The sequence below is a fragment of the Somniosus microcephalus genome, chromosome 13 (assembly GCF_052327205.1).
Source record: "Somniosus microcephalus isolate GS21.2 chromosome 13, FLI_Smic_1.0, whole genome shotgun sequence".
NCBI lineage: Eukaryota > Metazoa > Chordata > Chondrichthyes > Squaliformes > Somniosidae > Somniosus > Somniosus microcephalus.
Genome location: NC_140999.1, coordinates 3,667,667 through 3,689,234, shown reverse-complemented (window position 1 = coordinate 3,689,234; position 21,568 = coordinate 3,667,667). Strand labels below are relative to the sequence as shown.

Here is a 21,568-nt window from a genome sequence, read left to right as displayed (position 1 = left end):
TGTGCGAGATTGGAGGGGGGGCGTGTGCGAGATTGGAGGGGGGGGCGTGTGCGAGATTGGAGGGGGGGCGTGTGCGAGATTGGAGGGGGGGCGTGTGCGAGATTGGAGGGGGGGCGTGTGCGAGATTGGAGGGGGGGCGTGTGCGAGATTGGAGGGGGGGCGTGTGCGAGATTGGAGGGGGGGCGTGTGCGAGATTGGAGGGGGGGGCGTGTGCGAGATTGGAGGGGGGGCGTGTGCGAGATTGGAGGGGGGGCGTGTGCGAGATTGGAGGGGGGGGCGTGTGCGAGATTGGAGGGGGGGCGTGTGCGAGATTGGAGGGGGGGCGTGTGCGAGATTGGAGGGGGGGCGTGTGCGAGATTGGAGGGGGGGCGTGTGCGAGATTGGAGGGGGGGCGTGTGCGAGATTGGAGGGGGGGCGTGTGCGAGATTGGAGGGGGGGCGTGTGCGAGATTGGAGGGGGGGCGTGTGCGAGATTGGAGGGGGGGCGTGTGCGAGATTGGAGGGGGGGCGTGTGCGAGATTGGAGGGGGGGCGTGTGCGAGATTGGAGGGGGGGCGTGTGCGAGATTGGAGGGGGGGCGTGTGCGAGATTGGAGGGGGGGCGTGTGCGAGATTGGAGGGGGGGCGTGTGCGAGATTGGAGGGGGGGCGTGTGCGAGATTGGAGGGGGGGCGTGTGCGAGATTGGAGGGGGGGCGTGTGCGAGATTGGAGGGGGGGCGTGTGCGAGATTGGAGGGGGGGCGTGTGCGAGATTGGAGGGGGGGCGTGTGCGAGATTGGAGGGGGGGGCGTGTGCGAGATTGGAGGGGGGGCGTGTGCGAGATTGGAGGGGGGGCGTGTGCGAGATTGGAGGGGGGGCGTGTGCGAGATTGGAGGGGGGGCGTGTGCGAGATTGGAGGGGGGGCGTGTGCGAGATTGGAGGGGGGGGCGTGTGCGAGATTGGAGGGGGGGCGTGTGCGAGATTGGAGGGGGGGGCGTGTGCGAGATTGGAGGGGGGGCGTGTGCGAGATTGGAGGGGGGGCGTGTGCGAGATTGGAGGGGGGGCGTGTGCGAGATTGGAGGGGGGGCGTGTGCGAGATTGGAGGGGGGGGCGTGTGCGAGATTGGAGGGGGGGCGTGTGCGAGATTGGAGGGGGGGCGTGTGCGAGATTGGAGGGGGGGCGTGTGCGAGATTGGAGGGGGGGCGTGTGCGAGATTGGAGGGGGGGCGTGTGCGAGATTGGAGGGGGGGCGTGTGCGAGATTGGAGGGGGGGCGTGTGCGAGATTGGAGGGGGGGCGTGTGCGAGATTGGAGGGGGGGGCGCGTGCGAGATTGGAGGGGGGGGCGCGTGCGAGATTGGAGGGGGGGGGCGCGTGCGAGATTGGAGGGGGGGGGCGCGTGCGAGATTGGAGAGATTGGAGGGGGGGCGCGTGCGAGATTGGAGGGGGGGGCGCGTGCGAGATTGGAGGGGGGGGCGCGTGCGAGATTGGAGGGGGGGCGCGTGCGAGATTGGAGGGGGGGCGCGTGCGAGATTGGAGGGGGGGGCGCGTGCGAGATTGGAGGGGGGGGCGCGTGCGAGATTGGAGGGGGGGCGCGTGCGAGATTGGAGGGGGGGCGCGTGCGAGATTGGAGGGGGGGCGCGTGCGAGATTGGAGGGGGGGCGCGTGCGAGATTGATGGGGGGGCGCGGTGTGTGGGTGAGATTGGAGGGGGGGCGCGGGCGAGATTGATGGGGGGGGCGCGGGCGAGATTGATGGGGGGGCCGCGGGCGAGATTGATGGGGGGGCGCGGGCGAGATTGATGGGGGGGGCGCGGGCGAGATTGATGGGGGGGGCGCGGGCGAGATTGATGGGGGGGCCGTGGGCGAGATTGATGGGTGGGCGGTGTACCATTGTGTGATTGGAGGGATGTTTGGAGGTGACGGTGTTCCCATGATGTTACTCCTCTTGTCTTTCTCCAGCAGAGTTTGCGGGACTGGGAGTGCCGGGCACGGTCTCCCTTGCATGAATGAGTGAGGAACTGTAACACAAACGCTTTGCTTGTGTCTGAGAAATAGTTCTGGCAAAGGAACTATTGGAGTGAATGGCAGGATCTGTTTGTAACAGCAGTGATCAGTTGCTCCACAGTAGGAGGAGCTACACTTGGCAGTGGGATCGCACTGTGTAACCAAACCGGTGGCTGAACATTGAAAATGTAAGAAAGTAAATGTAATTTTTTGGGGGGAGTTATTTAGGGGCTCCAGTGAAGGCCTGAGGCCCACAGTGCAGGGCGGCACAACGTTTGGAAAGTCCTGGGGAGAAGACAAAGTAAATCAAGTCATGGAGGGGAAGATCTGAGGGAGCGGAGGAGTCCTGGGGAATGAGGCTTAGAGTAGGACACCATGACAAGACCCTTGGTTTGAACCTGGTTCTCAAAGGGTTAATGAGCGTCCGCGCTCTGACCCTCCGGGAGCTCTCGTCTTTTTTTCCTGTCACCCCCCAAAATCTCAATCCTCTGATTTTTGACTCGGCAGAAGTTCCAGCAAGTTGAAGAGAGTCACCTGAGACACATGAAGGGGTTAATCAAGTCCTACTCGCACTCCATCGAAGACACACACGTGCAGGTGGGCCAGGTGAGTTCTCAATGCTGCCGCCCACTCATGGACTGAGCTCGAGTTTGAAAGAGTTGGTTAGGAATGGTACTGGGGCTTAAAAGGGTTAAATTATGAGGCCAGGTTGTATTCCCTCGAGTTTAGGAGATTAAGGGGTGATCTAATCGAGGTGTTTAAGGTGATTAAAGGATTCAATAGGTTAGATAGAGAGAAATAATTTCCTCTGGTGGGGGGAGTCCAGAACAAGGGGGCAGAACCTTAAAATTAGAGCCAGGCCGTTCAGGGGTGATGTCAGGAAGCACTTCTTCACACAAAGGGTGGTGGAAATCTGGAACTCTCTCCCCCAAAAGCTGTCGAGGCCGGAGGTCAATTGAAAATTTCAAAACTGAGATTGACAGATTTTTGTTGGGCGAGGGTATTAAGGGTTACAGAACCAAGACGGGTAAATGGAGTTAAGATACAGATCAGCCATGATCGAATTGAATGGCAGAACAGGCTCGAGGGGTTGAATGGCCTCCTCCTGTTCCTAATCTTCAATTGCATGACCGCTATCTGGCAGCCCCAGTGCTCCTGACACACTTGAGTGTCTTATATTCTTAGAAACTCAAGGGAAAATGGAAAATACAGAGCAAGAAAACTATTTTTTGTGATGTTGAAAAATGGTCGAGGCAGAAACACGAGGGGCTTTCACAGGCAGTTTGATATAATTGGGGAGTTCGGGTACTTGAGGGATGGGTCTCGGAGGGAGTGTTAAGCTACAAGAGGGATTGGTTTAATGGGAGAGTGATGATACGCGAGTGACGGTACGAGAGGGATTGGTTTAATGGGAGAGTGATGATACGCGAGTGACGGTACGAGAGGGATTGGTTTAATGGGAGAGTTAGCGCACTAAAGGGACAGGTGTTGATGGTGGAGTTGGGCTAAAAGAAGAATCGTCTTCAGTGGGACGGTTGGGGTATTTGAGGGGGAATTTTGATGGGAGAGTTGGGATTCTAGGCGAGGGAAGCGTTTTAGTTCAAAAATCATCGATTGGTTACAGCACAGAAGGAGGCCATTCGGCCTGTCGAGCCCATGCCAGCTCTCTGCACGAGCACTTCAGCTAGTCCCACTCCCCCGCCCTTTCCCCGTAGCCCTGCAAATTTTTTTCCTTCAGGTATTTATCCAATTCCCTTTTGAAAGCCACGATTGAGTCTGCCTCCACCACCCTTTCAGGCAGTGAATTCCAGATCCTAACCACTCGCTGCGCAACAAAGTTTTTCCTCATGTCGTCTTTGGTTCTTCTGTCAAACACCATAAATCTGGTTCTCGACCCCTCCGCCAATGGGAACAGTTTCTCTCTATCTACTCTGTCCAGACCCCTCATGATTTTGAACACCTCGATCAAATCTCCGCTCAATCTTCTCTGCTCTAAGGAGAACAACCCCAGCTTCTCCAGTCTATCCACGTAACTGAAGTCCCTCATCCCTGGAATCATTCTTGTAAATCTTTTCTGCACCCTCTCTGAGGCCTTCACATCCTTCCTAAAGTGTGGTGCCCAGAATTGGACACAATACTCCAGTTGGGGCCGAACCAGTGTTTTATAAAGGTTCATCACAACTTCCTTGCTTTTGTACTCTGTACCTCTGTTTATGAAGCCCAGGATTCCGTAAGCTTTTTTAACTGCTTTCTCAACCTGCCCTGCCACCTTCAACGCTTTGTGCACATATACCCCCAGGTCTCTCTGTTGCTGCGCCCCCTTTAGTTTATATTTCCTCTCCTTGTTCTTCATACCAAAATGTATCACTTCACACTTTTCTGCGTTAAATTTATCTGCCATGTGTCCGCCCATTTCACCAGCCTCTCAATGTCTTCTTGAAGTCTATCACTCTCCTCCTCACTGTTCACTATACTTCCAATTTTTGTGTCATCTGCAGATTTTGAAATTGTGTCCTGTACACCCACATCCAAGTCATTAATATAGATCAAGAAAAGTGGATCATAGAAAAATTATGACACAGAAGGAGGCCATTTGGCCCATCGTGTCCGTGCTGGCTTTTTGTTGCAGTGCGTCCTGTAGATTCCTAATGCGTGTGTTCCTTGCCCAGGTGCATGACGAGTTCAAACAGAACGCGGAGAATATCCGAGTGCAGGACCTGATCCAGAAATATGCCATGACCAAAGGAACCGGCAAGGAGAAGCCAGGTAATGGGGTGTGTTCCTCCCGGAGGGCTGGCCGGGCAGCGAGTGAGGGGAGCAGTGCGACAATTGTTAAAGTGGTGTTCTCGGTGTGGGAGTGTTGCAGTGAGAGTCGAGCTTCAGTCTGACTCCTGACTCTGTCCTCTCATTTCCAGGGCCCATTGAGTTTGAGGAGTGTAACCCAGAGCTGGTGCTGGAAGGTGAGTTGCTTCTCGCTGTGTCGCTGTTCCAACACGCTCCGACCTCGCGTCCCGCTGACCAGGGATTGAGCTACGCACAGGGTCGATGTGTGCAGTGTTACAGCTCGGTGACACCTGGAGTAGATTAACACTTATATTTTTCTATTTTCCTCTCTTTTACCCCCCACCCCCCCGAAAGTGCTGACTCTCACTGGGTAACAGGATCTGTAGGATCCGGCTCCACACTGGAGCCCTCCCTCCCTCCCTCTCTTTTCCCCCCCCTCCCTCCCTCTCTTTCCCTCCCTCTCTTTCCCTCCCTCTCTTTCCCTCCCTCCCTTTCCCTCCCTCCTCCCTTTCCCTCCCTCCCTTTCCCTCCCTCCCTCCCTTTCCCTCCCTCCCTTTCCCTCCCTCCCTTTCCCGCCCTCCCTTTCCCTCCCTCCCTTTCCCGCCCTCCCTTTCCCGCCCTCCCTTTCCCGCCCTCCCTTTCCCGCCCGCCCTTTCCCGCCCGCCCTTTCCCGCCCTTTCCCTCTCCCTCCCTCTCTTTCCCTCCCTCCCTTTCCCTCCCTCCCTTTCCCTCCCTCCCTTTCCCTCCCTCTCTTTCCCTCCCTCTCTTTCCCTCCCTCTCTTTCCCTCCCTCTCTCTCTTTCCCTCTCTCTCCCTCTCTTTCCCTCTCCCTCTCTCTTTCCCACACGCACATTCTGGCAGGTATCATTGGGTAGTGATCTGGAGCAGGAATTCTGTCTGATTTTTCCCTCCCTGCTCCCTAACCCGGGCTGCTGAGACTATGTGCAGCCTCTCTACCCCTGCCCCCAGCCGTGATCAGCAACAGCTCAGACTGGAGACCGACCCCACCCTCAGTCCCAGTCTGTGAGTCGGGACCACATGGACACGGAGTCACTGGGAAAGTGTCGAACACAGGCTGACTGTGAGGTGAGGCAGCTCGAGGCGTTTCTCGCCTGGGGCTGCTGGTTCTCGGATTGTAAAGGAGTTTGTTGAGTTTAGTCGCTGATTATTGGGAATTGTGGCTTTTTGTCTCTTGTGAAACAGCTCCGAAAAGAAGCAAGAGGAAATCGTTTGTGATTCCAGGACTTGGCAAGAGAGAGAAGGACACCGACTCCACGTGAGTTTCCCCTTGGTCCCATTCTCTTCACTGTCGAGAGCCGTGAGTCTGAGACCCTCGGCGATTAATAATAAAACACAGAGTGAGGATAGGCCACTCGGCCCATCAGTCCCATTCTATTCAGAGTCCGTGTCTGATTATTCCATCATGGAAGGAGTTCAGCGAAGATTCACCAGGCTGATACCTGTGATGGCAGGAATGACGTATGAGGAGAGATTGGGTCGATTGAGCTTATACTCGCTGGAGTTTAGAAGAATGAGAGGGGATCTCATTGAAACTTATAAAATTCTGACAGGACTAGACAGACTAGATGCAGGAAGGATGTTCCCGATGGCGGGGGAGTCCAGAACCAGGGGTCACAGTCTAAGGATAAGGGGTAAGCCATTTAGGACTGAGATGAGGAGGAATTTCTTCACCCAGAGAGTGGTGAACCTGTGGAATTCTCTACCACAGAAGGCAGTTGAGGCCAATTCATTAAATATATTCAAGAAGGAGTTGGATATATTTCTTAAGGCTAAAGGGATCAAGGGATATGGGGAGAAAGCAGGGACAGGGTACTGAATTTAGATGATCAGCCATGATCGCATTGAATGGCGGAGCAGGCTCGAGGGGCCGAATGGCCGACTCCTGCTCCTATCTTCTATGTTTCTATGACTCCCCACCCCACCCATTTAATCTCCTCCCACAGCTCGATCATGTCTGATCTCTGTCTCAACTCCATTTATCTTTGCTCCCTGACCCTCGATACCCTCGCCCATCAAAAATCGATCAATCTCAGTTTTGAAATTTTCAATTGACCCCCCCCCCCAAGCCTCTCAGCTTTTTGGGGGGGAGAGTTCCAGATTTCCACCACCCTTTGTGTGAAGAAGTGCTTCCTGACATCACCCCTGAACGGCCTGGCTCTACATAGATACATAGATAGATACATAGAAGATAGGAGCAGGAGTAGGCCATTCGGCCCTTCGTGCCTGCTCCGCCATTCGATGAGATCATGGCTGATCCTTTAATTCAGTATCCCGTCCCCGCCTTCTCTCCGTAACCCTTAACCCCTTTTGCCCGTAGAAATATATCTAATTCCCTCTTAAATATATTTAATGAGCTGGCGTACACTGCCCTCTGTGGCAATGAGTTCCACAGGTTCACCACTCTCTGAGTGAAGAAATTCCCCCTCATCTCTGTCCTAAATGGTTTAGCCCTTATCCTTAAATTATGTCCTCTAGTTCTGTTCTCACCCGCCAAGGGAAACATTCCTTCTGCATCCAGTCTGTCTAGACCTGTCAGAATTTTATACACTTCTATGAGGTCCCCTCTCAATCTTCTAAACTCCAGTGTGTACATCCCTAAACTACATAGTCTCTCCTCATAGGTCATTCCCGCCATTCCTGGTATCAGCCTGGTGAATCGCCGCTGCACCCCCTCCATGGCAAGAACATCCTTCCTCAGATGAGGCGACCAAAACTGTACACAGTACTCGAGGTGTGGTCTCACCAGTGCCCTGTACAGCTGCAGCAAGGTATCCCTGTTCCTGTATTCTAACCCTTTTGCTATGAAGGCCAGCATACCGTTTGCCTTCTTGACCGCCTGTTGCACCTGCATGCTCGCCTTCAGTGACTGGTGTACAAGAACACCCAGGTCTCTCTGTACTTCCCCCTCTCCCAATCTATTGCCATTTAAATAATAATTTGCCCTCCCGTTCCTGCACCCAAGGTGGATAACTTCGCACTTGTCCACATTATAGTGCATCTGCCATTTATCCGCCCAATCGCCCAGTCTGTCCAAATCGCTCTGGAGCTTCCTGGTCTCTTCCTCTGAGCCCACCCCCCCTCCTAGTTTAGTGTCGTCTGCAAATTTGGAAATGCTGCATCCGACTCCCTGATCCAGGTCATTAATGTAAATTGTGAACAGCTGGGGGCCCAGGACAGATCCCTGTGGTACCCCACTTGTTACTGCCTGCCATTCAGAAAATGAGCCGTTTATTCCAACTCTCTGTTTTCTATCTGACAGCCAGTTCCCTATCCACGCCAAAACTTTCCCCTTTATCCCATGAGCCTCAATTTTCCATGCTAATCTTTTATGTGGGACCTTATCGAAGGCCTTTTGGAAGTCCAGGTACACCACATCTACTGGCTCTCCCCCATCTATTCTACCAGTTACTCCCTCAAAAAATTCCAATAGATTAGTCAAGCACGATTTACCCTTTGTAAATCCATGTTGACTCTGTCCTATCCTGTCCCCATTTGCTAAGTGCTCCGCTATTTCATCCTTAATGATGGACTCCAGCATTTTGCCCACAACTGATGTAAGGCTTACAGGTCTGTAATTACCTGCTTTTTCCCTACCCCCCTTTTTGAATAGTGGGGTAACGTTAGCTACCCTCCAATCCATCGGCACTGTTCCCGAGTCTAATGAATTCTGAAAAATCATCCTTAGTGCATCCGCTATCTCTAGGGCCACCTCCTTCAGTACCCTAGGATGCATGTTATCAGGCCCTGGGGATTTGTCCACCTTCAATCCCTTTAGCTTCCTTAACACCATATCCTTAGAGATATTGATTTGCGTCAGTTCCTCCTTTGCCAATGTCCCTATCTAATTTTAAGGTTCTGCCCCCTTGTTCTGGACTCCCCCCACCAGAGGAAATAGTTTAAAATAAAAACAGAAAATGCTGGAGAAACTCAGCAGGTCAGGCAGCATCCGTGGAGAGAGAAACAGAGTTAACGTTTCAGGTCGATGACCTTTCCTCAGAACTGGAAAAAAGCAGGAAATGGAACAGATTTTTAAGCAAGTGTAGGGGCTGGGAAAGGGGGGAGGGGATGAAAGAACAAAAGGGAAGGTCTGTAATAGGATAGAAGGCAGGAGAGGGTAAGAGACATTGAGAGATATTCAAGGCGAGACGAGATGGTAATGGGGCAGGTTAAGAAACAAAGGATGGCTCAGGATGAAGTGTGAATTGTGCGGGCAGAGTGAAAGACAGCTGTCATGTGGGGGAGAAAAAAAAGTGTGGGGAAAAATATATATATGATAGGGGCCGAAGTTATGATCTGAAATTGTTGAACTCGATATTGAGTCCGGAAGGCTGTAAAGTGCCTAATCGGAAGATGAGGGGCTGTTCCTCGAGCTTACGCTGAGCTTCCGTGGATCAATGCAAGAGCCCGAGGACGGTGAGGTCTGAGTGGGGCAGAGAATTAAAGTGACAGGTGACCGGAAGCTCAGAGTTTCTCTGTCGAATCGGATGGGGGGGATCATGTGGAAAGCGTGCGGTGGGGGGAGTGGGGGGAAGAGTGAGGAGTGGGTCTGATGCAATCTGTCGCTCTGGGAATGTTTGATACCGTCAGTAACTCTTCTCTTTGCTTCTGTTGCAGGGGCTCTCCGGATGCTGACTCCATTGTGAGTAGACTCGCTCCCCATTAGGCCCACCCTCCGCTTGTGACTTTCCACATTTGGCTCCTATTTCTTTTTATGATTTGGTTTGTGGCAAACTTTGTTGCCGATCGTGAGTGTCGGTGCGTTATAGCAACCGCTGAGGCAGTGAGGACCATCCTTCCTCTGGCATCATTGAGGGTGGGTGCGAAGGTGCCGGCTGCCCCAAGCGGCCATTCTTCATAAGGGGGTCTAGACAGCGAGAGTGATATTCAACTGTGGGAACATCACAGTCAGCCACGATTGCCGCAACCTTTCATTTACGTGAGATATTGCTGGAACTCCTCCCACTGTTGAGGTCCTTCATTGTCCGCAGTCGCTTGGCTCCTCATGCAGCTTTTTAACGACACCGTTTAACTGTACCGGGGAATAGTGGGTGCAGCTCCTGCCCATTGGCTGCAGCTCCTGCCCATTGCCCATTGGCTGCAGCTCCCGCCCATTGCCCATTGGCTGCAGCTCCCGCCCATTGCCCATTGGCTGCAGCTCCTGCCCATTGGCTGCAGCTCCCGCCCATTGCCCATTGGCTGCAGCTCCCGCCCATTGCCCATTGGCTGCAGCTCCCGCCCATTGCCCATTGGCTGCAGCTCCCGCCCATTGCCCATTGGCTGCAGCTCCCGCCCATTGCCCATTGGCTGCAGCTCCCGCCCATTGCCCATTGGCTGCAGCTCCTGTAGGTTGTGTCTGTGAGCATCATGTGCTATTCTAGGCCTAATATTGGGACAGTGCTGAGCTGGGCCTGGGATAGAGACCATAACAGAACTTGTCCTGGGAAAGTCTACATTCTAGAGCAGGGACAATTCGGAGCCTGGGCCTGGTACAGGGGACTGGACTGATATTTGCAGCTATTTTCGAATGTGTTCCGTTTTACAGAATTCTCCGGAGGTGGATGAAGAAGGTTATACCATCAGACCTGACATTGCCCAGAATGATATCCTTGCCTCTGTGTGACCTTAGCTGCAGTTCTTCCCAAGTGAGCCTTTCCATTACACTCTGATATGTTCCATGGGGCCCTCAGAGCCTCACTTTCCTGATCTCAGGCTGCCTTCAGAGAAGGGAGGGGAAGGCTCCACATGCGTGGTCTCCAGCAGCTGGTTCAAGATTGAGACTAGGATCTTGGGAGATTGGCTGTTCTACCCAGTGCCTGAGGAATGGAGTGTGGTCAGAGAGAGAGAGAGAGAGAGAGAAAGACAGACAGACTTGCATTTCTCCAGCGCCTTTCACGACCACCGAATGTCTCGATGCACTTTACAGCCAGTGAAGTACTTTTGAAGTGTAGTCTCTGTTGTAATGTGGAAAACGCGGCAGTCAATTTGCGCACAGCAAGCTCCCACAAACAGCAATTGATAATGACCAGATCATCTGTTTTTTAGTGATGTTGGTTGAGAAATTGATATTGGCCCCAGGACACCGGGGAGAACTCCCCTGCTCTTCTTCGAATAGTGCAATGGGATCTTTCTCGCCCACCTGAGAGGGCAGACGGGACCTCGGTTTAACGTCTCATCCAAAAGACAGCACTTCCGACAGTGCTGCACTCAATACAATAATACAATACAAATCGCTTTATTGGCATGATAAGGTACATCTTATGTTGCCAAAGCATCAAAATACATTTATGGTTGAACACATAAACGCGGTTCCATTCATACAGTGTATAAACAGGTATATCCCTGAGTTTATAAATATACATTCGCCTTGTTTATATATACTCTTCCCTCAGTACTGCACTGGGAGTGTCAGCCTGGATTATGGGGCTCAAGTCTCTGGAGTGGGACTCGAACCCACAACCTTCTGACTTGGAGGAGAGAGTGCTGCCCACTGAGCCACAGCTGAGCTTAACAAAGCACGAGTTAACCATTTGCAAACCTCGGGGAATTTTATTTAATTTCCGGTCAAAGTCAGTGTTAACCGGGAGGTAACGTGACGGCAAAACCCCAGAGCGAATATCGTGAGGCTACAAAGGGCAGTCCAATGGGGTACGGGCGCAGGGTGTCGCTGAGCGGTGGCACCTGGGCCAATGATTGCAATCCTTCACTGCCAACCCTCCCCCTTCAGAAAATCCCTGTGTTTGCATCCTCGGTGTTGGGTGGCGGCCAAAAGATACCCATGGTTTTTTTTGGGCCAGGGTGGGGTGGTGGAGAGAATTGAAAGGTTGGCCTTGAGAGCCAGTTAGTAGCTAATCCAGAGCGACTTTGTCAAAGGCCTAAGGGTTGGGTTGGGCGGAACGGGACGGGGTCACTGCGGGGGGGCGACAGAGAGAAAGACATGGTGCGGCGGGGGGAAGTAATAATGAAAAAGAGAACCCGGGGGGTTTGGTGTCGGCACAGCCAGCGTGTTAACCAATCCGTGCTGGTGCCGCTGTCCTGTTGGCTGGTTTCAGTGGGAATTCCTTGACTTTTCCGAACATGAGAAGGAGACCCAGCCCTGCTCCTCCAGCGACTCCGACTTTGATGATGATGAACCCCGAAAATTCCGCGTGGAGATCAAACCGGCGACGGCCAAAGACTGGACCCGCGACCCGGCGATGTCCGTGGAGCAACTGAAGGCGTCGATCGGGAATATCGTCCTGTCTTCCAATCCAATTGTAAGGGTCTCGCTGTCACTTTGGGTGGGGGGGGGGGGGGGTGGGGAGAGTGCAGTGGGTGGGTGAGAGCAGCGGGCAGACACAGCTGGGGGCCGCTGGGGGGGGGAGTAGAGGGGTAGGTGGGGACAATGGGGTGAGGTCGCTGGGTGGGGAGGGGTCGCACATAAGACATAGGAGCAGGAGTCGGCCATTCGGCCTCTCGAGCCTGCTCTGCCATTCAATAAGATCATGGCTGATCTTCTACCTCCCCGCACTATCCCCATATCCCAATAATTCCCTTCGTTCCCAAAACTTTATCGATCTCTGTCTTGAATATACTCAACGACTGAGCCTCCACAGCCCTCTGGGGTAGAGAATTCCAAAGATTCACCGCCCTCTGAGTGAAGAAATTCCTCCTCATCTCAGTCCTAAATGGCCGACCCCTTATTCTGAGACTGTGACCCCTGGTTCTAGACTCCCCAGCCAGGGGGAACATCCTCCCTGCATCTACCCTGTCAAGCCCTGTAAGAATTTAGTATGTTTCAATGAGATCACCTCTCATTCTTCTAAACTCCAGAGAATATAGGCCTAGTCTACTCAATCTCTCCTCATAGGACAATCCCCCCATCCCAGGAACCAGTCTGGTGAACCTTCGTTGCACTCCCTCTATGGCAAGTATATCCTTCCTTAGGTAAGGAGACCAAAACTGTCCACAATACTCCAGGTGTGGTCTCACCAAGTCCTGAGCACACTCCAAGGTTATAATAGTCACCATTAAAACAACAATAGTGAGCAAAACAAATTTTAGGTTTTTTTTAAAGTAAGATTATCGGGGTCAGTGCTCGGGGTCAGCGGGTCCGACTGCAACATGAGGCATTGCAGGTCGATCGGGAGGCGTGACCATTCCCGAGACTCTGTGACGAGAGGCAGGGTGCCTGATGGCGCCCTGGACTCCCCACTTGCTTGCGGGGTTGTTGGGGAGGGACCCGAAACCCGGGAGTGTGCGGGGAGGAAGGTGCTAGTGACACGGACTCACCCATTGCCCAAACTTACTCTTTGCTTCTTTGTTTCGCAGATTCCGTCCAAAAGGAATTCCTCCAGTAAGTGTCTGTCAATCTGCCAAAACTTCTTTTACCTGCAAGATTTAATACCTGTAATGAAGGGGAGAAATTTGCAGGGCTCTGGGGAAAGAGCAGGGAGTGGGATTAATTGGAGAGCTCTTTCAAAGAGCTAGCACATGCACGATGGGCCGAATGGCCTCCTGTGCTGTATCATTCCACGTGGGCCTTGTAATATATGTGTGTGTGTGTGTGAGGGGGAGAGAGCGAAAGGGGGTATGTACTGTGTCATGGAGGAGAGAACAAGGATCCCAGGCACTGGGATGGACAATGGAAGAGAGTGTCGGGAGCAATGGGCTGCGATCAGTCCTAGTCCTGACTGGGGAAGAGAAATGAGAGAGAGAGAGAGAGAGAGAGAGAGCGAGAGAGAGGAGTTCCACCGTTTTTGTTGTGTTCAAACATGAAACTGCATTACAGGGCTGAGTCAGGCAAGGGTTAATTATCTTCACCTCAGGAGTATGTTGTGGGGAGCAATGCTTCTCAATGCCTCTGGTTTATACCTGAACTCATCACCAACTCTGTTTCCAGCAGTCTGCCTCTTTATCCAATGTTATCTACATCTCTCTGTCAGTCTCTCTCTCTCTCTCTCTGTCAGTCTCTCTCTCTCTCTCTGTCAGTCTCTCTCTCTCTCTCTCTCTCTCTCTCTGTCAGAGTCTCTCTCTCTCTCTCTCTGTCAGTCTCTCTCTCTCTCTGTCAGTCTCTCTCTCTCTCTCTCTGTCAGTCTCTCTCTCTCTCTCTGTCAGTCTCTCTCTGCCCCTCTCTGCCTCTGTCTCATGCTCTTCCTCCTGCCGATGTATTTTTAGTCTCTCTCTCTATCTCTCTCTTGTAGGACACTCGATCCAATTGGCTCCACTTCCAGTGGAAGGAAACTCCGAGGGAATTTGCACGAGAGGTAAGGCGATGCCTTGGAGACGGTGGAGGACGTGTGTTAGCGCAGCCATCATACCGATCGGCAGAAGCCAAATCTCCAGCCTGTGTCACTGAAATGTTCGACTACTCCACAAAGCCTCCTTAACTGGAATTTGAACCAGTTACAATGTCTTAATTCAGTTTCCTTTGTTGAGTTGGATCATTCAGTTTTGTGCATAAAATGATGAGGGGCCTGGATAGAGTGGATAGGAAGGACCTATTTCCCTGAGCAGAGAGGTCAATAACCAGGGGGCAGAGATTTAAAGTAATTGGTGGAAGGATTAGAGGGGAGTTGAGGAGAACTTTCTTCACCCAGAGGGTGGTGGGGGTCTGGAACTCACTGCCTGAAAGGGTGGTAGAGGCAGAAACCCTCCTCACATTTAAAAAGTACTGGGATGTGCACTTGAAGTGCCGTAACCTGCAGGGCTACGGACCAAGAGCTGGAAAGTGGGATTAGGCTGGAGAGCTCTTTGTCGGCCGGCACGGACACGATGGGCTGAATGGCCTCCTTCTGTGCTGTAAATTTCTATGATTCGGTGTGCCAGACACAGTCTTGTCAGCCAGCTAGTGAAGTTGATCACATGGCTGTGTGTGTTCCTCCCCTAACTAAAATAAACGAAACGCGATTTGGTGTTAAACAACAGCGTCATGAGAGGGTTAACGAGTTTCCTAATGCTACGTTTTGCACAGCAAATCTCAGCTCCTCATCTGTTATCTCCTGGGTTCCGTCAACACTCTGACACAATCTGCAATGAAAAATGTTCCCACTTAAATCAAATTAAACTTCTATAATTGGTCTTGTATGAATTTTCCAAAGCAAAACTTTACATAGTGGTGGTGCACACACTTCTTTGTTAAATTTATCTCTGCACAGGCCTGCTCTGGTTGCCGACTGGCTGTGCATTCACTGCTGACTGACCTAGTCAATTTTCCCCAGGACCTTTAAGTCAGTCACGTTTTTTATACAGGAGTGCCTTCAGATTGTCACACAGCAGTCAGCCCTCTCGGCTGTTCCTTCTGTTGCTCTCTCTGGTCTTGAATGGATCTTACTGCACTTTGTTCAGACGTTGCTGACTCTGGTTTCTGTGTCTGCTCCAGATGTCGAGGCGGCGATGTTCCGATTCACCGCTCCAAGCTCTGAGCCCAGCAGGTATGTGATCACCCTGCATCCTGGACCAATATGTCGAGGAACCAACCAGAGATCAGGCCATCTTAGACTGGGTATTATGTAACGAGAAAGGATTAATTAGCAATCTTGTTGTACAAGGCCCCTTGGGTCGGAGCGATCATAATATGATCGAATTCTTCATTAAGATGGAGAATGAAGTAGTTGACTCAGAAACTAGGGTCCTCAATTTAAATAAAGGAAACTACGATGGTCTGAGGAGCGAGTTGGGTAGGATTGATTGGGGAATGGCACTCAAAGGGTTGACGGTGGATAGGCAATGGCAAACATTCAAAGACCGAATGGATGAACTACCGAAGTTGTTCATCCCAGTTTGGCATAAAAATAAAACAAAAAAGGTGACTCAACCGTGGCTAACAAGGGAAATTAAGGATAGCATAAGATCCAAGGAGAGGACATACAAATTGGCCAGAAAAAGCAATAATCCTGAGGATTGGGAGCAGTTTAGGATTCAACAAAGGAGGACAAAGGGATTCATTAAGAAAGGGAAAATAGAATATGAGAGTAAGCTTGCAGGTAACATAAAAACTGACTGTAAAAGCTTTTATAGATATGTAAAGAGAAAAAGATTGGTGAAGTCAAGCGTAGGTCCCTTGCAGTCAGAATCGGGGGAATTTATAGTGGGGAGCAAAGAAATGGCAGACCAACTAAATACATATTTTGGTTCTGTCTTCACAAAGGAGGACACAAATAACCTCCCAGAAATACCGCGGAACATAGGGTCTGATGAAAGGGTGGAACTGAAAGAAATCAGTATTTGTAGGGAAATGGTGTTAGGAAAATTGATGGGACTGAAGGCCGATAAATCCCCAGGGCCTGATAATCTACATCCCAGGGTACTTAAGGAAGTGGCCCTAGAAATAGTAGATGCATTGCTGGTCATCTTCCAGAACTTGATAGACTCTGGAACAGTACCCATGGATTGGAGGGTAGCTAATGTTACCCCACTATTCAAAAAAGGTGGCAGAGAAAAAGCAGGGAATTATAGACCGGTAAGCCTGACATCGGTAGTGGGGAAAATGCTAGAGTCCATTATAAAAGATGTAATAGCAGAGCACTTGGAAAGCAGTGACAGGATCGGACAAAGTCAACGTGGATTTACAAAAGGTAAATCATGCTTGACTAATCTACTGGAATTTTTTGAGGATGTAACTGGTAAAATAGATAAGGGAGAACCAGTGGATGTGGTGTATTTGGACTTTCAGAAGGCTTTCGATAAGGTCCCGCATAAGAGATTAACGTGCAAAATTAAGGCACATGGGATTGGGGGCAAGGTATTGACTTGGATAGAGAACTGGTTGGCGGACAGAAAGCAAAGAGTTGGAATAAACGGGTCGTTTTCCGAGTGGCAGGCAGTGACTAGTGGGGTACCGCAAGGATCGGTCCTAGGACCCCAGCTGTTCACAATATATATTAATGATCTGGACGAGGGAATTGGATGTAGTATCTCCAAATTTGCAGACGACACAAAGCTGGGTGGGAGGGTATGCTGTGAGGAGGATGTCGTGAAATTCCAGTACGATTTGGACAGGTTGGGTGATTGGGCAGAAACATGGCAAATGCACTATAATGTGGATAAATGTGAGGTTATCCACTTCGGTGGCAAAAACAGGAAGGCAGATTATTATTTGAATGGCAATAGATTGGGAGAAGGGGAAGTGCAAAGAGACCTGGGTGTTCTTGTGCACCAGTCGCTGAAAGTAAGCATGCAGGTGCAGCAGGCGGTTAAGAAGGCAAATGGTATGTTGGTCTTCATAGCAAGAGGGTTCGAGTACAAGAACAAGGATGTCTTGCTGCAGTTGTACAGGGCCTTGGTGAGACTGCAACTTGAGTATTGTGTGCAGTTTTGGTCACCTTACCTGAGGAAGGACGTTCTTGCCATGGAGGGAGTGCAGCGAAGATTCACCAGGCTGATACCTGGGATGGCAGGAATGACGTGTGAGGAGAGATTGTGTCAATTGGGCTTATACTCACTGGAGTTTAGAAGATTGAGAGGGGATCTCATCGAAACCTATAAAATTCTGTCAGGTCTGGACAGACTAGATGCAGAAAGGATGTTTCTGATGGCCGGGGAGTCCAGAACCAGGGGTCACAGTCTAAGGATAAGGTGTAAGCCATTTAGGACAGAAATGAGGAGGAATTTCTTCACCCAGAGAGTGGTGAACCTGTGGAATTCTCTACCACAGAAGGCAGTAGAGGCCAATTCATTAAATATATTCAAGAAGGAGTTGGATATATTTCTTGAGGCTAAAGGGATCAAGGAATATGGGGAGAAGGCAGGGACAGGGTACTGAATTTGGATGATCAGCCATGATCTCATTGAATGGCGGAGCAGGCTCGAGGGGCCGAATGGCCTACTCCTGCTCCTATCTTCCATGTTTCTATTAGTCCTTCAGTGAGAGTGAGACCCTGGACTCTTAAATTTTAAGTGATTCTTACACCTTGCCATAAGGGAGACCAAACCACAACCCCCCACCCCGCCTCCGCTGAGATTTTTCTCCCAGGTTTTTGCTCGCGGCCGTTTCCTGGAGATTATTCTTTCATTCCTGGAGACTCCAGGGCAATCCTGGATGGTTGGCAACCCGACTCTTTCCCTCCCCTACCTTGCTTAAAATGGCTCCCCACCAATTCTAACCCCTTGGAGTTTCAGCCTGTCAATTGTTCCCAGGTTCTGGAATGTCCTGATCATTTTTACCTGTGGATTTTGTTGTTGTTCCCCTCTTCTCCCCACCCCCTCCACCAGAACCGTCGTCTCCCAGAATGGTGTCAGCTTTCTGAATCCGCTCTTTGGACCGTCTCTGGACTCTATGTTTGAGAAGCCGGGTCTTGCAGGTAAAGGGATTTGCTCCTTTCGGCTGCCTCGGTCTCTCACGTTTGCTCGCTCCGTCTCACGCTCGCTCACGCTCTCTGTCTCCTGTTTGTTCCGACTTGGAGAAGATGTTTCCGCTTGTCGGGGAAACTAAAACTAGGGGCCATCAATATAAGATAGCCACTAATAAATCCAGTAGGGAATTCAGGAGAAACTTCTTTACCCAGAGAGTGGTGAGAATGTGGAGCTCGCTACCACAGGGAGTGTTTTTTTAAATATTCGTTCATGGGATGTGAGCGTCACTGGCAAAGCCAGCATTTATTGCCCATCCCTGATTGCCCTTGAGAAGGTGGTGGTGAGCCGCCGCTTTGAACCGCTGCAGTCCGTGTGGTGAAGGTACACCCACAGTGCTGTTAGGGAGGGAGTTCCAGGATTTTGACCCAGTGACGATGAAGGAATGGCGATATATTTCTAAGTCAGGATGGTGTGTGACTTGGAGGGGACCTTGGAGGTGGTGGTGTTCCCATGCGCCTGCTGCCCTTGTCCTTCTAGGTGGAAGAGGTCGCGGGTTTGGGAGGTGCTGCTGAAGAAACTTTGGCGAGTTGCTGCAGCGCATCTTTTAGATGGTGCACACTGCAGCCACAGTACGCCGGTGGTGGAGGGAGTGAATGTTTAAGGTGGTGGATGGGCTGGGCTTCCTCAAGTGTGTCTCTTTTGTGATTCCAATGACCTGCTCTCACTAAAAGACTTCCCTCCTCTTTCTAGCCCAGTGTAACCAAGTCGGTGCGAACCCTCTGTCTATGAGCCCACCGGCTGGCTCCAGCGTTCTCGAGATGGTTGAAGATTCAGGTCTTGATTCTCCTTCTCAGCCGACGACCGAAGGGTCCTCACCGTCTCCCGGGTCCAGGCCGTGGACCCCCCAGCCCGTGACACCTCCAGTCTCGCTGCCGCTCAGCAGCACCTACTCCCCAACCTTCGACGAGGCTTCCTTTCATCCCGCTTGTAGCCCCAAGTCAAGTGAGGGGATCTCCACTGCAGATCCTCCTGCAGACATAGAACCATCTCCTGTGGCCCCTCACTCAGAAACTGACCTCCCTGTCCCAGGCCTCCGTGGTCTGGCTGCTGTCGATGTCACACAAGCTACAGGTCTTTCATTTTCTACATTTCTTTTTGTTTCCCTTGTTCAAAAAAGCACATCCACTTTCTCCCTTTGTCTCCCGAAGGTGTCGTTTGGTTCCTCCCCCCCCCCCCCCACCCCACCACCACAGATTGGCCGTCTTCATGTGTGAGCCTCGGCAATGAGGCTGTTTGACTATGGGAGGCAGAGCCAAGCCCAGACTTGGTCACATCCAATGTCCATTCCCACTCGCCGTCCATCAGAAGGTCACTGGACAACCAATGGGAGCGAGAATCCTCCTGGCTGGTCTGGCCATTGTTATGCCCACCAGCCAGCTGACCTCAACACCAGCTAATTCAGCCCAGATTACAAAACTACCCTCTGCCCGCCTGGTCCGTATAGTTTGGAGCGACAGTGGAGATTTGGGGGGCACCTTGTTTCCTTCCAGTGCCTCTTGCCTGAAGCGGTGGGTTAGATACTGCCCCATCAGTTTGGTTCAAATTCATTCCGGGCTTTTGAAAAAATCATTCTCGGGATGTGGGCGTCGCTGGCAAGGCCAGCATTTATTGCCCATCCCTAGCTGCCCTGAGAAGGTGGTGGTGAGCCGCCGATAGCAGTTTTGCTACAACTGAGGCGCTTGCTGGGCCATTTCAGAGAGCAGTGAGGAACCAACCATGTGGGTGAGGGTCTGGAGTCACATATAGGCCAGACCAGGTAAGGAGTCTGCCTCTGTGTCTGTCTGTTGAGAGTAACCCAGTAACCCTATCTGTGGGGGATGGAGGGGGCGGGGTTTACTCATCAAGGTGCTGAGAATGGAACACTTTCGATTTCTGGCTCCCAGGGCAGGTACAGCACGGGTTAGATACAGAGTAAAGCTCCCTCTACACTGTCCCATCAAACACTCCCAGGGCAGGTACAGCACGGGTTAGATACAGAGTAAAGCTCCCTCTACACTGTCCCATCAAACACTCCCAGGGCAGGTACAGCACGCAGTTAGATACAGAGTAAAGCTCCCTCAACACTGCCCCATCAAACACTCCCAGGGCAGGTACAGCACGGGTTAGATACAGAGTAAAGCTCCCTCTACACTGTCCCATCAAACACTCCCAGGGCAGGTACAGCACGGGTTAGATACAGCGTAAAGCTCCCTCTACACTGTCCCATCAAACACTCCCAGGGCAGGTACAGCACGGGTTAGATACAGCGTAAAGCTCCCTCTACACTGTCCCATCAAACACTCCCAGGGCAGGTACAACACGGGTTAGATACAGAGTAAAGTTCCCTCTACACTGTCCCATCCAACACTCCCAGTATATTGTTAAGTCGACGTATCCAGTTGGGTTGAGTTGATCTGTGTCTGGTTGTGTCCGCAGGTTCTCATAGTGTTCGAACTGACGCCTCGATCGGAGAAACGGCTCTCGTGGCTCCACCTCGCCGCCACTCGAAAAAGAAACTTTTCTCCCTTCAGCCCGAAGACATGGACACAGTACGTATCGGCTCCATCATTTACTCGTTTCCACTCTGCAAACAGCTCATCAAAGTATAGAATCCCAATGGACCAAGCCCCTTCCCATTCACCCCCACTGTGTGCAATCCCAATGGACCAAACCCCTTCCCATTCACCCCCACTGTGTGCAATCCCAATGGACCAAACCCCTTCCCATTCACCCCCACTGTGTGCAATCCCAATGGACCAAACCCCTTCCCATTCACCCCCACTGTGTGCAATCCCAATGGACCAAACCCCTTCCCATTCACCCCCACTGTGTGCAATCCCAATGGACCAAACCCCTTCCCATTCACCCCCACTTTGTGAAATCCCAATGGACCAAACCCCTTCCCATTCACCCCCACTGTGTGCAATCCCAATGGGCCAAACCCCTTCCCATTCACCCCCACTGTGAGCAATCCCAATGGAACAAACCCCTTCCCATTCACCCCCACTGTGAGCAATCCCAATGGACCAAACCCCTTCCCATTCACCCCCACTGTGAGCAATCCCAATGGACCAAACCCCTTCCCATTCACCCCCACTGTGTGAAATCCCAATGGACCAAACCCCTTCCCATTCACCCCCACTGTGAGCAATCCCAATGGACCAAACCCCTTCCCATTCACCCCCACTGTGTGAAATCCCAATGGACCAAACCCCTTCCCATTCACCCCCACTGTGTGCAATCCCAATGGACCAAACCCCTTCCCATTCACCCCCACTGTGTGCAATCCCAATGGACCAAACCCCTTCCCATTCACCCCCACTGTGAGCAATCCCAATGGACCAAACCCCTTCCCATTCACCCCCACTGTGAGCAATCCCAATGGACCAAACCCCTTCCCATTCACCCCCACTGTGAGGCAATCCCAATGGACCAAACCCCTTCCCATTCACCCCCACTGTGTGAAATCCCAATGGACC

The 21,568-nt window shown here is 51.8% G+C and overlaps 1 protein-coding gene across 2 annotated transcripts in view; it reads left to right on the top strand.

Moving 5' to 3' along the window:
- LOC147107981 (F-BAR domain only protein 2-like) overlaps positions 1-21,568 on the top strand; it is an 80,960-nt gene that overhangs the window by 42,083 nt on the left and 17,309 nt on the right. Inside the window, exons 7-19 of one of the 2 annotated variants that reach the window (XM_086004354.1) lie at positions 2,485-2,583; positions 4,647-4,743; positions 4,893-4,937; positions 5,964-6,036; positions 9,396-9,420; positions 10,324-10,383; positions 11,858-12,034; positions 13,089-13,113; positions 13,961-14,023; positions 15,139-15,190; positions 17,970-18,058; positions 18,801-19,181; positions 20,526-20,638. In XM_086004354.1, coding sequence (XP_085860480.1) covers positions 2,485-2,583; positions 4,647-4,743; positions 4,893-4,937; positions 5,964-6,036; positions 9,396-9,420; positions 10,324-10,383; positions 11,858-12,034; positions 13,089-13,113; positions 13,961-14,023; positions 15,139-15,190; positions 17,970-18,058; positions 18,801-19,181; positions 20,526-20,638 — 1,299 coding nt within the window. The remainder of the gene's footprint in view (positions 1-2,484; positions 2,584-4,646; positions 4,744-4,892; positions 4,938-5,963; positions 6,037-9,395; positions 9,421-10,323; positions 10,384-11,857; positions 12,035-13,088; positions 13,114-13,960; positions 14,024-15,138; positions 15,191-17,969; positions 18,059-18,800; positions 19,182-20,525; positions 20,639-21,568) is intronic. The other variant, XM_086004355.1, reaches the window with a different exon arrangement.